Below are 16,773 nucleotides of genomic sequence, written 5' to 3'. Positions count from 1 at the left end.
GGCAAATGGAACTCTGTGAGTTCAAGGCCACCCTGGGCTACATGAGAGTTGAATCAGTCTGAAAGAGAAACAGAATTCACACCTTTACCTTTGATCCCAGCATTTGTGATGACACACCTTTAATCCCAATATAATACTAGGGAAGTGGAGACAGGAGTGATGTGGATGGCTAGAGAGAAGAATATAAGGTGGGAGGAGACAGGGTGCAGTCTGGAGATGCAGTCTGAGGATAGGATCACCCCTTGTCTGAGCATTGGTAGAGGTGAGAACTCTCTAGTGGCTGGCTGCTTTGCTTCTCTGGTCCTCAGGCAAGTTTTATTTGTTATAGCATAAATAAAATATCAGCACAGGGTCCTCTGGAGTGCTGGTGCTCTGAAAGAGGAGCCACTGAGCCATCTCCCTGTCCACAGCTTTTCTCTTTTAAAAAAGTCAGCAAACATGGAAACTGTTGGTGGCTTTATAATACATAAAGATGGGGTTTGTCTGATTCAGAAACTGTAGAAGAAATGTAATTACACTGGGCAGGAGGAAGTTTTAGCATGCTATTGAATTTAGTAGAAGTCTAAACTAGACTGAGAAGTGTGGTAAAATCACAGTTTCAAAATGTATAGTTCAGGGCCTGGAGAAATGATGGCTCAGTGGTTAAGAGCACTGGCTGTTCTTCCTGAAGGCTGGGTTCAATTCCCAGCACCACATAGTCGCTTACTACTACCTGTAACTCCAGTTCTACCTCCATTGTCACCAGGCACATATGTGGTACACAGAAATACATGCAGGCAAACATTCATACACTAAAATAATAATGCTAGAAAATAAGCTTTCCTCAGTACTCCTCAGTCCCTTCATTTCTGCTGGGGACCACAGATCTGTTTCCTGCCTCTTTGGAGTCACCTACTGTGGGGAGTTGTTTTATAAGTGGTACCATTCTATAAGTGGTCTTTGATGTCTCACTTCTTTCATTTAGCATCATGTGTTTCAGGGTTTGTTCATGCTATAGCATGTATCAGTACTCCTTTATTATTATTTTAATGAGGAGAGGTTTACTATGGTTCAGAGTTTGAGAGGTTTCATGCATGGTCAGCTTCCTCCATTGCTCTGGGCTTGTGGTGACACAGATATTATAGCAGCAAGGGCATGTGGTGGAGCAAGGTTGCCCAGCTCATGACTCAAGGCACAGAAGAGAAGCAGGACTCAGCTCTGCCCTTCGAAGGTACATCCAGGAACCCACTCCCTCCAACCACGTTTCACACCTCCTGAGGGTCTTCCATGTTAAACCATTGATGAGAGCCCTCATGATCTAATTGTCTCCATATCTCCCCCTCATAGATAGACCCCGAGGTGTACTTTACTAATATGCTGGGTATCTCTCAATTCGGTGCCAGGTGGTGGTGGCACAAGCCTTTAATCCCAGCACTCTCTAGGCAAAGGCAGGCAGATCTCTGAGTTCAAGGCTAACCTCGTCTACAGGCTACACAGAAAAAGCCGTGGGGGAGGGAGGCAGACTATTAATATACAGTAGCACAGAGTAAGCATTCATTCCTGTTACAAACAGGGCCACTGGAGTGTGGAAAGGAAGAGTAAAAGACTGATGCTCAGCAGGGCAAGTTTTAAACCATAGTTTTGGGCATGGTGAGTGCTAGTGGACTTGGCAGCCCCACCCCAATGGGTAATTTGGTCACAGCCCACATAGCCTCTCTGTTGGGCTGGTTCTCCTTCCCTGTGACTTTCCTTGGCAGGCATTCTGTGTTCCTATGTTCTCCAACTTCCTGTGGTTTCTGTGTCATCTTCAGCTTCACTGCCACTGTTTCAAGTGCCCTCCCACAAGTTTCCCACAAGGATCTGACCTTGCTACACATTGACTGCCCCTTGGGCTTTCTTCTGAAACCTGAATGGAAGTATTCGTGATCCTGTAAGTTGATGCAGTTTTGCATGCATGCAAAACCAGCATCCCATGGACAGCACAAAGCTAAGGAGTAGTTTGGGCACCTTGGTTTATAGCCGCAGTAGTTTCTGGATGCCTAAGCAGCTGAACTTGAAGAAACATTTCCTTAGGTAGCCTTGTGTAAGCATTACTCTCTTAAAGGAAAGGCTGCCTGCTGCTTATACTTTGATGCCCTTGGCCCTATGGTGGGTGTACTTACTAGTTCCTGGGATATCATCAAGATAGTTCTTCCAGAACCATGGCTAGTGGTCATTTTCATCCGCTATTTCTGTGTTTATGCTAGGACACAGTTTATAAAACATGAACCGACCAAAAAGCAAATAGGCCAAAGAGACAATGGTAGTCAACTACATATTAGGGTATCTAAAATCCTGAGTAACAGGAGGTGAGGCTAAGCACTGTGTCCACTCTAATGTCAGTGACTAGGCTAAGCATTGTATCCACCTTGGTGTCAGTGGCCAGACTAAGCACTGTATCAACCAACATTGGTGTCCATGGCCAGGCTAAGCATTGTATCCACCTTGGTGTCAGTGGCCAGTCTAAGCACTGTATCTACATTGGTATCAGTGACCAGGCTAAGCACTGTATCCACATTGGTGTCAGTGGCCAGATCCCTGAGTTGCCTGCCTGATATGGTGTTGGGAACTGAACCCTTGTTGGCAAGGGTTAAAGCTTCTGTGCCTGTGCTGCCACTCATTCAACATATCAGCTGTTGCCCAATAGGAAATAGGAAAGTAACAGCTGGGAAGGAAATTCAAGGGCTGGAGACTAGAAGCATCAGTGACAGGACACTGTGTGTGCATCCCTAGCTGCCTTATCCATTCCACACCCACCTCTGTCCAGACTTGCCCTGGGTTCTGTTAAATTCTCTCACCCAAGCTGTCTATTAAATGAGAATCTCCATCCTTTCAGTTAAAATTGGAATGGTGTCACTTGCTTAAACACTGCTGCTGTTGGAAGGGCAGAAATTGAACCTTTATCAGTCATTAAGACATTTGTGGTGAAGCATTTGTTTGGTGTGTGTAACCAATAAACAGCTTGCCAAGAATATGCTTTCTTTTAGAAAGCAGGGATCAGGTCCAGGTTGGTGGGCACATCACATGATTTGCCCTGTAACAGGCTCTGGTGGGCGTGTGTGCTGCTTCTCAGCTCTGGGTTACAGATGACATACCTCCTAATCATCTTCACTGTGGCAGCAGGCGTGCTCCCGACCAGCTGTGATAAGTCATCCCAGAGTCTGGTCTAGAGGATGAGCTTCAGAAGCCAGTTTTAGTGAAGGTTCCACACTCAGCAGAGCAGGACACTTGTGACTTTACGGTGGATAATACACAGATGTGAGTGATCCTGTGAGTTTTGTGGAAGGCTGTGGCCTCTTAGTTTCCTTTTTTCTATCGTGTATAAATCTTTTATTTGGATGGATTGGTTACCTAGGCAACAGCTGCAGGGTAAAGATAGATTGGCTGCTTGGGGAATGCAGTTACAGGCCCCTTCCAAAGGCAAAAACCTGTTGTGTAAAACAGAAATTAGTGAATGGTTGGGCTTTTCTTTAACCTGGCATGCCTCAAGCAGCCACACTGAACAACAGTTTTTAAAGAGAACCTCTGGAATGCGGTGTGGTTCTAATTGTAGCTTGTTTTTAATTCATTTGATTCCTGCTGTGTACCCACTGCTATGGGCCAATTTGATGGTTTCCCATTGAAGTGCAAAAGTATAGTTTTGTTTTTTCTCTGAAAAGATGGCATTCTGCTTTTATGTTTGTTTTGTTTTGTAGGTTTTTTTGTTTGGTTGGGTTGGGTTTTTGGTCTTTCAATACAGGGTTTCTCAGCTGTCTTGGAACTCACTTTGCAAATTAGGCTGGCCTCAAACTCGGAGATCTTCCTGCCTCTGCTTTCTGAAGGCTGGGATTAAAGGCATGCACCACCATGCCCAGCTGTGTTCTGTTATTTTTTTAATCCCCACTTCTGAGGTTAGAGGATCCCTGGGTTCAGTACCCAGCACCACCACTACCCTCAAAGCTCCTTTTAACAGCGACTGTATGACTATGTGATGCAGATAGAATGTGTTAGAGAATCTAGAGGCAGCAAAAGATGGGCCAGAGATAATTCATTGAAATAAAGATGAAATTTAAAGGCCTGTTCAAAGTGTGGGCACTAACAAAATCTAAATCCCCAAGCAATTGACTCTGCAGACTCTCTCAGTTAGCCTATAGACTATGTGTGACTATATCATAAATGCTATTGAATTACAGTCTTACTCCAGAGGGCAAAGTATAACAACATTGGCTGACCACTGTTGACACTAACCCGTCTCTATTTGTGGAAAATTTGTTTTCACTGGAAGCAGGAGAGTATTGTTTTGGGAATCTCACTGCTCTAACTGCCAGGTATTTGGGAGCCTTGGAGTAATTCTCTGTGGATGTTAGAGATTGAACCTGGGGCCTCATGCATTTGAGCACACACCACTACCGCAAACCCAACACACAGAAAAATATGGGTATTACGGTTCCTTTGTGCAGCATACCCTCTAATTGCCAATTAAAATTAGCTGGCCTTTCTTTCAGAGCAACTATGGGGCAAAGTGACATTATTGTAAACCTTTGCTTGCTTTACCAGTCTGCCCTCTTTCAGAGGTGCTAAGTATTCAGTCTTGCTTTGTTGTGATAAGGAATGTTAGAAATACAGGAGCAGAACCTCTCTACAGCTGAACATTCATCAGGTTTTCTCCAATTTGCTTATAGCTGTCATTTTCATTTTCTTGCTCATTCTGTTCCTGTTTACTTGCTGTGGTTTACTAGACAGGAGAGACAACAAAAGAAAGTCTTACTCTGACATTGGTAGGCACAGTAGGTATCATCATCCTGTCCTTAACCAGAGTTAGAGGGGGAACACAGGGGTACTCAAAAATATTCCCAAGGAGACATCTTTCAATCTAATGCATTGGACAGGATTTTAATATTTGGATGCACAAGATAATCCTCGTTGCTGATCTCATCAGTAGGTGTGGAGAGTTGCCAGTCAAGCTTCCTTTGCATGTTGAATTGTGTAAACAGTTGCCTCCATGATAGAAATCCAGTGTTGCATTTTGTGCAAGTGTCTTTCATCATTACAGTTCAGCTTTTATAAATGGAACCACCACTACAAGAGAGCAGTTTGTTAGAAGTCTTTTTGCTGAATGATTGGGAGTGGTTTCCTGTTAGGAGTTGGTGGGCACATCTGTGAATGCCTTCTTTATTTCCAGAATTACAGTATAATTCTTTATCAATGCGAGGCTTTGCCCCACCTCAACTTATCATTCAGGGTAAACTTGCACTGTTTAAGAAGTCATGTAACCCTGGCTAGGTTCCACTCAGCAGCTGGGGACATATGGATGGCAGTACTGTAAAGTTTGCTCACTTTGCTCTGTGCTGCCTGTGATGGTCTCCACATTGTGCCTGTATTGCTTGTACCTGTGCAGGATTCATCAGATAGACCTAATTGATTTAAAAGAAAAAGTATAGCTTGTTTATCTTCTCAGAGGACTTGCCAGGTAGAATTAGCATTAAGAGAAGAGGGGAGACCATCTTTTTTTTAATGTATTTTCTGTGTAAGAGTGCTCTATCTGCATGTATGCCTTTATGCCAGAAGAGGGCATCAGATTCCATTATAGATGATTGCCAGCCATCGTTTGGTTGCTAGGACTTGAACTCAGGATCTCTGGAAGAGCAGCCGGTGTTCTTAACTGCTGAGCCATCTCTCCAGCCTCCATAACTCATTTTTGAAAGAACTTTTTTTCTAAATCTATCTTAGTGTTTATTTTGTTTTGTTTTAATCATGTGCCTGGTGTAGGAAAGATGCATGTGAATTTGCAAGTTTTTTTTTTATTTATTTTTATTATGTATACAACATTCTGCTTCCATGTATATCTGCACACCAGAAGAGGGCACCAGATCTTATAATGGATGGTTGTAAGCCACCTTGTGGTTGCTGGGAATTGAACTCAGGACCTCTGGAAGAGCAGTTGGTGCTCTTAACCACTGAGCCATCTCTCCAGCCCCGCAAGTGTTTTTTAAGACAGGCCCTCTCCCTGAGGCATTCAGATTCAGCTAGGCTATGGCCAGCAAGGCACCAGAATCCTCTGGTGTACACCTCCCAACGCTAGAATTACAGGCTGCTGTTGTCCCTAGTGGAAGCTAGGGAACCAAACACAGCTTCTGTGGCGTGCTCAGCAATCACTTTAGCCACTGTGCCCCCCCTCAAGACCTACTTTCCTTTCCTTCTTAAGATCTGGGTGGTTTTTTGTTGTTGTTATTTTTTTGGTTTTTTTGTTTGTTTGTTTGTTTTTGCTTTTTAGGTTGTGTGTGTGTGTGTGTGTGTGTGTGTGTGTATGTGTGTGTGTGCGCGCGCGCGGGCGCGCGGGCGCAGGAATGAGTGCAGCTATCCACAGAGGTCAGAAGAGAGCTTCAGATCCTGAAGCTGGAGTTACAGGCAGTTGCAAGCCACCCTACTGTAGGTGCTGGGAACTAAACTTGGGTTCTCATCAAGAACAGTGTGTGCTTTTGACAATTGAGCCCTCTCACCAGCCCGTGTTTCTTTCTTTTTAACACATTCTTTATTTCTAGAACTGGATTGATGGAAAAATGCAAGTTGTACAAAACATTCCTTCCTAAGAAGGAATACCCACCTACTCTGTACAGACAGACCCAACCCCCCACCCCCACCCCACCCGCTGCTCCCATTTGTCCCCAAGAAGGCCCTGTTCCTGACAAGTGCTGTGATTCTGAGGGAGTGCTGTTGTGGACTGGGGGAGGGCACTATTCATATTGGAAACAAAAGGCCAGCCAAGAAAGACACCCCCTCCCCAGAAGGAGGCAGGAATCTGCTCTTCTGTGGCTCTTAGGCTTAAGCTTGTGTGTTGGTAGCTGCTCCCTATTTGCAGTCACTCTTGCAGAGGGGACAGCTTTTATTTGGAAGTAAATTTTATTTCTTTGTGTATAAAAAGAGAAAATAGTCTTTTACCTTCCTAACCTTGGTTTCTCTGAAATAATTCACACCAAATGGCACTTGGTGCTTCACAGAGATCAGTTCATTTATCTGAAAGGGAGGGAACAGTAAGAAGGCTGGCTCATTGGTAAAGCTTCTGCCCACAAGCCCTAACTCATGACTGTGGTCCCCTGAACCCAGGTAAAGAGAAAGGAGCACAACTCCACAAAGCTGTCCTTAGCCTCCCTTCCCATGAGCGCGCGCGCGCGCACACACACACACACACACACACACACACACACACACACACACACACCACTTTCTCTCTTACACTGCCCTACAGATTAACAAAGTAATAATAGTAGTAAAGTTTTTTTTTAATTAATGATGGTGGGGGCACTTTACAGCTTGCCCTTGTAACCTTTGCTTTCCTATTGACACATGCTGGTAAAGGTGCAGTGGTGCCAACTCCAGTACAACAGGAAAAATAATGAGCCAGACCTTTTACTTTTTATAACATTCACCTTAGTGTTTAATGCATTACCTAGTTTTAGTTATCACTTGGTGTATTTCAAGTTTGTGTTTGTTTCCTATACATACTTCCCCCTCAGCCAAAATAAAGTACTATACAGTGAATCCAGAAAGAGAAAATTCCAGTTCTTGCTGTCAGTGTGCAAGCTCAAGAAGCAGGGACCTCAGCCAGCAGCGTTGCTGATGTTTCCCAGGAGCCCAGATCAGTACTTGGCATAAGTACTCTGAAAAAAAACATTGAGAAGGGAGAGTCCTGATGGTATCCAGTTAACCTGGACTATGGTCTAGTCTCTGTAGAAAAACTGTCATGACAGGAAAAAATGCATTTGTTCAATAACTGACTGAATTAACTATCTTTATGGTTCTTGGGGCTTGTTCTTGTTGCTCATGTTCATTTCTACATTAATCCAAGAATTGTCACATTATAAACAGCATCAGACTGCTGAAGAGAACTCCCTAATTAAATGTTTGGATTACCCACACAGATACCAACAAGATTTAAATATGAAAGAGGTTTTGTGGGATATTCCCCAGGTGTGCCAGACTTACTAAAGTATTCCCCACCTTTGCATCTTCCCAGGAGCACTTACTGTGGGCCTCGTGCGACAGTGTCAAACAATCCATGGACGAGACCGGACCTGCATCCCTCCCCGGCTTCCCCCAGAGTGGGTCACCACCTTGTTTTTTATCATCATGGGAATTATTTCCTTGACTGTCACATGTGGTTTGCTGGTGGCTTCCCACTGGCGAAGAGAAGCTACAAAATATGCTCGATGGATAGCATTCACTGGAAGTAAGTAGCCCATGCTTCCTAAGTTGGTCTAGAAGGCACTCGCAGTGGCGTTTTTTCGAAGATTATCAAGATCAGTCCTAAGGACTCAGTAAATCTTCCTGGAGCACCACTCACATGGCCCTGAGGTAGATCGCACAGTCCCATCAGCTCTTCAGCATTCTCGCTGCAGGACCAGGACACCCACAGCTGTCATTGCTTTGTGTGAATCTCTTATAATGAGGTGTATTTTTACTTTCTGTAACATAAGGGTTTCAGGTTTGTGATTTGGAGCTACCACTAGACCAAGTGGTTTCCACTTCGTGAAGGTACTGGTATCCTCTATCAAAATAAAAATAAATCTAGGAAAATACATAATTTAGGTGAAGGTGATGATTTGCTTTTTAATATCATTGATTTTTGTTTCTGCTGGGTCGAACGACCATTGAAAAATCAACACGTTTAGTTTTTTAGTAATTGTCAAAGTTTCTTATTCTACTAGTTCCCGGTGGTGCCATGAATTTATAAATTACATATAATATTCACTTGTAATTTTCAAAATTGGTTTAATTGCTGAACATTTTAGAAACTTATCTCAAGTTTAAGGGAAACAAATATACACATGCAAACATTTCTGTAATTCTGTTTTCTTTGTCTCTAAAATAATTTTTTTACCACAGGGTATTTTTGGCAATATTTGGAAACTTTTTTATAAACACAACTAGGGAGATGCTGCTGGTAGCTAGTGGGCAGAAGCCAGGCATGCTGCTAAACATCCTCCAACTGGGAAAACTGTCTAGTGCGTAGTAGCCATTGGTCACTGGACTGCAGTCATGGGATGAAGATGTGTGCAGAACACTGAGGGCGCCGTGCAGTGCTTAGACTCATCTCAAGTTGCATACATTTCCAAAGATAGTTTTAACACAGCTCACTTCTGCTTAATGTTTTTATTTATAACTATTATAACCAGAGTAATGGCTAACCTTAAGTATCTCTATTAACACTAAAACTCAGTTTGTCTCAGCTAGAAATATGTGAAGGCCTTGAATGCTATCCCTGCCACCAAAGGACAATCCAACTAAGACAACTTAGTATGTCTTTAGAGGTAGTGCTGTTCCTCAGGAGTCCCTGTCTCTCCAGCTTTCTGTGGAACTCTATTTCTGACTTTGTTTATTCTTGTCTACACATCTCCCTGACTGTTACAATCTAGATCAAGTTGCCTTTGAGGTAAGCCACTCCTCCTTGCCCTTAATAAACAACAAAAAACAAACTCATGCTGTTTTTCTTGTCAGAGACCTGAGACAGCTCTTTTCCAGAGAGTGAGGGCCAGAGGCAGTTATAGAGGTGAGGCTGCTAACTGAAAGCATGTTAATGAAGAACTTATATAAGTTCTTTATTTAAAGAGAACCTAATTTTGTATCTTGTACTCACAGACTCAGTCATTTATCCAGTCATGATTCACTCACTAATGAGTAAATTAATATCAAGGACCAAAAAACCTAAACTGCAATGTAACAAACTTATATTAGGCAAGGACAACAGTAAGATACTCACAGGGGCCAGGAAAGGAAAGGAACAGGGTTTATCTTTGTTTTTCATTCCCCTTCAACAAAAAAGTCTTTGTGTACAGTTGACTCCCAAATGCAATATATTTTCCTTTATTTTTGAGATTGTATGCGCATATGATAGTGATTCAAGTCTAGAGATGGGTAACCAAGTGAAGTCTCATTCATTTCCTGTCAGCAACCCTCAGAAGCTCTTTGCCAGAGGGAGGCTCTTGCTATGGTTGGGAGTTTCTAAAGAGTAATGTTATATTTGCCAGGCATTGTTGGCACATGCCTTTAATCCCAGCACTCGGGAGGCAGAAGCAGGTGGATCTCTGTGAGTTTGAGCCAGCCTGGTCTACAGATCGAGTTCCAGGACAGCCTCCAGAACAATACAGAGAAATCCTGTGTTGAAAAAACAAACAAAAAAAAAGTAATGTTATATGCATAGAAATCCATATCTACTCTAAAAATGCATACTTATATAAGTGTCTTTATTCTGTACCTCTATTCTTCCACTTAAAATGGCTTGAAGTAAGTTAAGTTGTCATTTAGTCTGTGCTTGCTGGCTAGAGAGCAAGCAGTTCAGGGAGAAACTGAGCTCCCTCTAGTGGGTCAGCCCTGAAGATGTATTTAAGCCATGCTGTATATAGAGTTTGGTTTTGGTTTTTGATTTTTTTGAGACAGGGTTTCTCAGTGTAGCCCTGGCTATCTTAGATCTTACTTTATAGACCAGGCTGGCCTCGAACTCACAGAGATCACCTGCCTCTGCCTCCCAAGTCCCGCCACCACTGCCCAGGCATATATAGTTCTTTCATTAGTTAGGTAGTAGTTTTTGTAATAATGTGAAAGTAACTTTCTAATGGCAGATCCTCTGTCAGGAGAGCCCCATATGATGGGCTTTGCCATGGGGACAAGAGAAACAAAGATGAGTCCTTTCTTTTAAGTCTGACCCTATTTTTTTTATCACTCTGTGTGTGTGTGTTCGTGTGTGTGTGTGTGTGTGTGTGTGTGTGTGTGTGTGTGTGTGTGTGTGTCCCCACAAGTGAGTGTGTGCTCATGTGGAGGCCAAAGGTTGGTATCAGGTGTCCTCCCTGGCACTCTCCACTGTAATTTTTGACACAAGGTCTCTCACTCAACTTGGCATTCACCATTTCGATAGACTGGACACCAGCAAGCCCTAGAAATCCATCTGTCTCCACCATCTGCCTGCCATGGCTGGCTTTTGTGTGGTGCTGGGGTCTGAACTCACACCTCTCGCTTGCACAGCTGGTACTTTTCCTACTGAGCACTTTCAGGGCCCCCTTTCACCACTCTTTCATGTTCTGGTACTCCTGTTGTCACTACCAAGAAGTCTGTTCTATGGTGGAGATGATGCTGTCTTTACAAGCTTACTTGGGCCCAGAGCTTGATCTTCACATGTGATAGCTGTTATAAACACTAATGATGATTTAAGATCTGAAGTAACTTCATAGTTCTCGATAGCTTAAAACAAAAACTCTTCCATCCACATAAATATGAACCCTAGAAAGTATAGAGAACCAGAATTCTAAGCCTTAAAATCAAAACTGAATAGGAAGTTGGTGCTTTCTCACATTTTGTTGAGCTTTTCCTAACCAGTTTGGAAAATACTGTTCAAAATATTAACTATAATTGTAGCTGCTAAATGAGTAGTATTTATTGTCATTATAAAGGACAGCATTTTTTCAGTAGAGAAAATTTGCACATTAACATAAAAACACTTCTAAAGTGCTTCTGAATTATTTTATTGTTTCCTAAGGTACTCAATATCAGAGAAAAAAATGTTTTAAGAATAATCTTGCCCCCAGTAGACAAAAATGTGTGTGTATATTTACACACATTGTGTTGACACAGGGCCTCATGTTTGTAGCCCAAGCTAGCCTACTGCTTGAGATCTTTTTGCCTGCATCCCCCAAGACCTGCATTGGCTCACACACCTCACTCAATCCCAGCAATCATATTAGACTGGTTTCACTCACTCACCTACACTGATAAGTAGATGTTTACAGCACATCTAACATTGTTGATTGCTTACTAGTCAAAAAGGCCAACACCCTAATGAAATCTGATGCCTAAAATTTTCATTTGCTTGTTTGATATTGTTTTGTACAGTTATTTGTCTAAACTGAACTAGATTTTCTGTCTATATAGTATCATCTACCAGAATGATGGAACACAAAAGAATACTGACATGTTTCTTAAGTGACATATTACTTAAACAAATGTTACCATTTAATTTATTGTTGGTAATCCATCCAGGAAATGGTTGCATTAAGTTCTAATTGATTGACCCACCCAGAAAATTTTAGAGCTTTTGGCAACTGATGTTTGTCCTGGGTTGTCTTGATATTCCTGGGGATAGCTTTGTCTTGGAAAAGGTTTCTCATTTTGTTAGTTACAGAAAGTTCCAGATCATCATACCCAGCAGCTAGTTCATCTGTGTTCACAAAAAGCTTTCTGTCCCAAGAAATGCACGGGACCATTAGCACTTGACCTTCAAGAAACAAAAATAATTTCTCAGGAAGGCTAGCCTTGCTGTGGGTAATTTGTGTTTACTGGGAAAAGCATTTCTTTGGTAGCACGGGGAATATACTGTTTGATAAAAGACTAGGCAGGTATTACTTCTGCCCAGACACTGTTTTGTTGTTGTTGTTGTTGTTGTTGTTTTGGTAATCTTTCTAGAAACATTTTAGTGAAAAATATAATTCATTGTGTTTAAATATAAAACCCAAAGGAGGTTTCTTGCCCTTCTTCACTTTGTTGTCTGTGTGTTCAGAACCTGATAGAGAAGTTACTGTTCTGGAACTTATCCATGAGAGATAACCACTCTGACCGTTTGCTAACCAACCCAGAGATATGGTGATCTTTCTCCAGCTGGTTGAAAATCAGAGTAAGAGAAGTAGTTCTTATGTTTTATGTACCTTTTTCCTGGGTTCCCTCTACTACGGTGAAGAGGGCTGGCAGTGAGAGCTGTGATGTAATAGTAACAGCATCTACTTAACACTTCTGTCAGCCTGACACTTTGCGAGAGTTAATATTTCTATTTTAAGAAAGGAAACAGATAAGCTAATACATATTAGAGCCAGAACATCACCCCTAACTCTGCCCTTAATTACTAGATGGTTAACACACCACACACACACACACAAACAACATTCATGATTTGAAATCATCTAAAGACTTGTGTAAAGAACTGTAGGTCAGTTTCCAATGTGTTTGGTTTGCTAGCTGGGGGGAATTGTGTCTTTTGACAAGGGGTCCATGTTTTCACAGGTTTGACCTTGTTATCCACAGACCCTCATATAAATTGCTTTGTACCAAATTTTCATTGTTGTTTTTGTTTTTGTTTTTTCCATCACCAAAGCATGTTACTAATGTTGTGTTTTGGTTTGTTTTACAGTGATCCTTTTCTGTATGGCTGCCCTAATATTTCCAATAGGATTTTACATCAATGAAGTCGGAGGTCAACCTTATAAGTTACCCAACAACACAGTAGTTGGGTCGTCATATGTACTTTTTGTCTTATCGATTTTCTTCACAATAGTAGGACTTCTCTTTGCTGGCAAAGTCTGTTTACCAGGCTGACGAATGTCTAAACGGCTTAACTCGCTTTTACTTTTTAATTTTTTTTTATTATTATTATTTTTAGAGGTTGAGAGGACAGAGAGAAGTCATCTGGGCAGTCCTCTCATAGGAAGATGCTTAGATGAACATGATGCTGGAAGGAAAACGTTTTGATTTGTTCTCACTATGCACTTTGGATTTAAAAAAAAAAGAATGAGAGCCTTTTCCATAACCAAATACAATATTGACTAAATCTCCTGAGCATATTCAGGCAGTCAGTCTGCACTGTGATAGCAACCTAGTGAAGGAGAGTGCTTTATACTGAAAGCATGTGGCCCCTTGTGACTCTGTTGATCTGTTTTTAATGTCTAACGATTCATTTGGGGGGGGTCTAGTATTTATGAATCATGATGGACCAGAGGAGTGCAGGAGGTTCGTGTGGGGCTGGCCTCACCTCCTAAGACATTAGTGTTCTCAACTTCTTTGTCATGTTATGAGCCTTTGGCACCACAATGGATTGCCGTTGCATTACTGCACCGAGAAGCCAATAGATCAAAACTTGTTTGCTAAAATGTATGTAAAAATTCTAAAACTCCCTAATCTCCATGTACAAAAGAAAAAAGAAAACACTAAGAAACAAGTTTGGGGTGGGTGGGGGAAATCTTCCTTATATTTATATAAATATATATAATATATATATTTTGCTGATGCAGTATACAGTGTGTATATGTGTGTGTGTGTATGTGTGTGTACATTTATATATGCACACATGCAAACAGTTCCTGGAAGAGAACTCTGAATGCTTGCTAGCAAAACACTGTGGTGTGCAACCTAGAACTCAATAGAAAAAAGCCATTTATCTGAAGGCTGCATAGTGGAGAGAGTCTTCAGTTTACCTCATTCTTTGTAGTAGCCCTTGATTTTGACAGGTTTCTGTAATAGGTACAAATAACTCCATACCTTTATAGGTGCAATTTTAAGTTAAGCTAAAGATTCTTTCTAGGTTTAATTTATTTGTATATGATAGTAAAGAAGGTCATGTCAAACCTTGTAGGTTGAGGAATCTGACACTGTTCAAATAATTGGCAACTGTCATCTGTTGTATTATAGAGATTTGTTTTTCCACTGGCTCAGTCTTCTACATTAATAATGCATTGTATATGTTCAAGCACACAGCTTCACATAAACATTTAAGTTCACTAGCAGATATCTGGCCATTTGGGCTATTTACAACACTAATTCTATTCTACCATAAAAACTGCATTTTATCTGTAAGCATTATTAATACATCTTTACCAAACACTTGAGCAATATATTTCCTTTTTATGCTTTACACTTTTGTTTGCTTGAAAAGCTAAATCCTTGCCTTTATTTTGAAGGCTGCATTAAACCCACGGCCTTAAGGGTTTTTCTAGAAGCAGCAGTGCAGCTGACCCTGAACTCACAAGTATTTTAAAACACAGCCCCTTCTCCACATTTCCATGCCTCTGTCAACACCTAGATTTTTCCTGGTGAACATTATATAATCCCATGTTTGAAGTTCGTCACAAGGGTGTTTCATGGCAGTGGAGCTAAGTTTGTCCTCTCTAGAGTAAATGGCAATCTAGATATCCCTGTGGGTGAGCAGAATAGGGTCTCACGAAGCCTGGGTTCATACAAGCATGAATGATTTCTGAGGAACTTGTTTGACTGTTCCTCACAGAATGGTTCCTCGGAGGTGGAGTTGCCTCCTCAGAGATACTCTAAAACAGAGGGTTTCCTTTACTTCCCACCTGCTTGTTACTCACCTGTTTCAGTATTTAGTTGTGGATGGAAATCCAGTGTTTGGGCTCATACAGGAACCCTGGAGGAGACCCTTCTGTGTGAGACCCTGTAGTAAATCAGAGGAAGGACATTTCCCAGCAAGTATTAATCCTGTCAGTTCTAAGGCCACCACTAGACATGTTCTGTGGACATTGGGGACTGGGCTCTGATTGGTCCTCAGTCAAATGGGTCACTCTGAAGGAAAGCTTTGGTAGTTGGCATTATACCACTGATATGAAGGGTTAGCAAAGTGTAGTTCAAACTAACTGACATGACCAAGAACTTTTCTCTTTCAAAAGATGGATTTTACTGTAAATAGTTTCTCAAGAAGTTTTTAACTGGATCATGAGCATGGGGAGAGAAAGTTTCTCAGCTGCTATGAATTTCCCCGCTGTTTACTTCTCTCACAGTGGTATTGCATATAAGATTACAAAATTTTAGGATTTATTTGTATCTATTACCCAAACCATTAAATTGTCTTTAATTTCATCATTGTCTTGGAGGACCAGTGCATGAAGAGCTAGTCCCTCTAGCCACTCAGCGCTCTAAGCCAGGACCTAAGACCATCCCATCAAGTAGTGTGTGAAGTCCCGTCTTTGTAAACTCTCCCAGACCAAATGTTGTTAAAGTGGACTCATCTGTATAATCTGTCCTGGAAGTAGAAGGACACCCAGCTGTCAGCAGCTGCTGTTAAAAGGTCACTATGAGTACTACATAGCACAGTATTCATTTATAGCAGGAATCATATCTTGTAAAATGTATATAAAACACTTTTATGGTGCAATCATTTGTCAAATTTTTGTCTGTTACATTGTTCTTAGAGTGTATGTTCTTCTCATGCCTAAGGATATCACTGTAAAATCTGCTGAAAACTATTTTTTAGGTTTTATTTGCACAAGGCTGAATTAGTTTGAGTTTTTGGGAAGCTCCTATTGAACAAGCCTAAACATCTGTAAAGATAAAAATCTTCAATTCATTAAAAGCCAACATTTCAGTACAATTCTTTCCAAAGGTAATCCATGTTCTGTGTTGTTAGTGTGTGGGTGTGATAGTTCTGACTCTTCATCTCTCACAGACCTATTTTCTGTTTCATCTGTTTTGTTTTTGAAAAATACCTTTTTTTCCTTTGTAATGTTCTAGATGACCAAAACACATCGGTTTTTACCTTTTTGCCTACAGCTTTGATTTCTCTGTGTGGTGTTCTGTGAGGTCACTGTTTAATCTCTTCAGTGAAATAGCAAATAGCCCTGGTGACAGGCAATCTATTGATTTAGAGGAAAGGTCCTGAAAAAAGTGTTGAAAACTAACGTTGGATCTATTCTTAGCTATGATTTTGCATCATGGGCTTCATTAGAAGAACATGTTGCATTTATTTTGTCTTTATTAAAAGACTACTAGTCACCAGTTACTCTGGTTATAGTAACTGTTTTATCAGCCCACTTTGATTTTCTTTTAAAATTAAATTTTCACTCACAAGTCAAAACAGTAAGCTGTCTTTCAGAAAAATTTTTGAAGGATAAAAATGTATGAAGAAAAAAGGTGGTCTGTGTAGAATTACCTACTCAGAGATTTTAGTTGTATTGCCTTGAGAGGTTTTAGTTTGTGGGTTAAGGTCTGTATATTATCCCAACTTTATTAAGA

The 16,773-nt window shown here is 41.2% G+C and overlaps 1 protein-coding gene across 8 annotated transcripts in view; it reads left to right on the top strand.

The window, feature by feature from the left end:
• Positions 1-16,773, top strand: part of Vwa3a (von Willebrand factor A domain containing 3A) — a 133,467-nt gene that overhangs the window by 43,393 nt on the left and 73,301 nt on the right. For 5 of the 8 annotated variants that reach the window (XM_035442252.1, XM_035442251.1, XM_035442254.1 and 2 more), the window contains exon 2: positions 8,012-8,224. In XM_035442252.1, coding sequence (XP_035298143.1) covers positions 8,012-8,224 — 213 coding nt within the window. Of the gene's footprint in view, positions 1-8,011; positions 8,225-16,773 lie in introns of those variants that run through there. The other 3 variants (XM_035442258.1, XM_035442257.1, XM_035442256.1) reach the window with 1 other exon arrangement.

This window comes from Cricetulus griseus, chromosome 3, assembly GCF_003668045.3.
Source record: "Cricetulus griseus strain 17A/GY chromosome 3, alternate assembly CriGri-PICRH-1.0, whole genome shotgun sequence".
NCBI classification, from domain to species: domain Eukaryota; kingdom Metazoa; phylum Chordata; class Mammalia; order Rodentia; family Cricetidae; genus Cricetulus; species Cricetulus griseus.
This window is presented reverse-complemented; position numbering and strand designations above follow the sequence as displayed.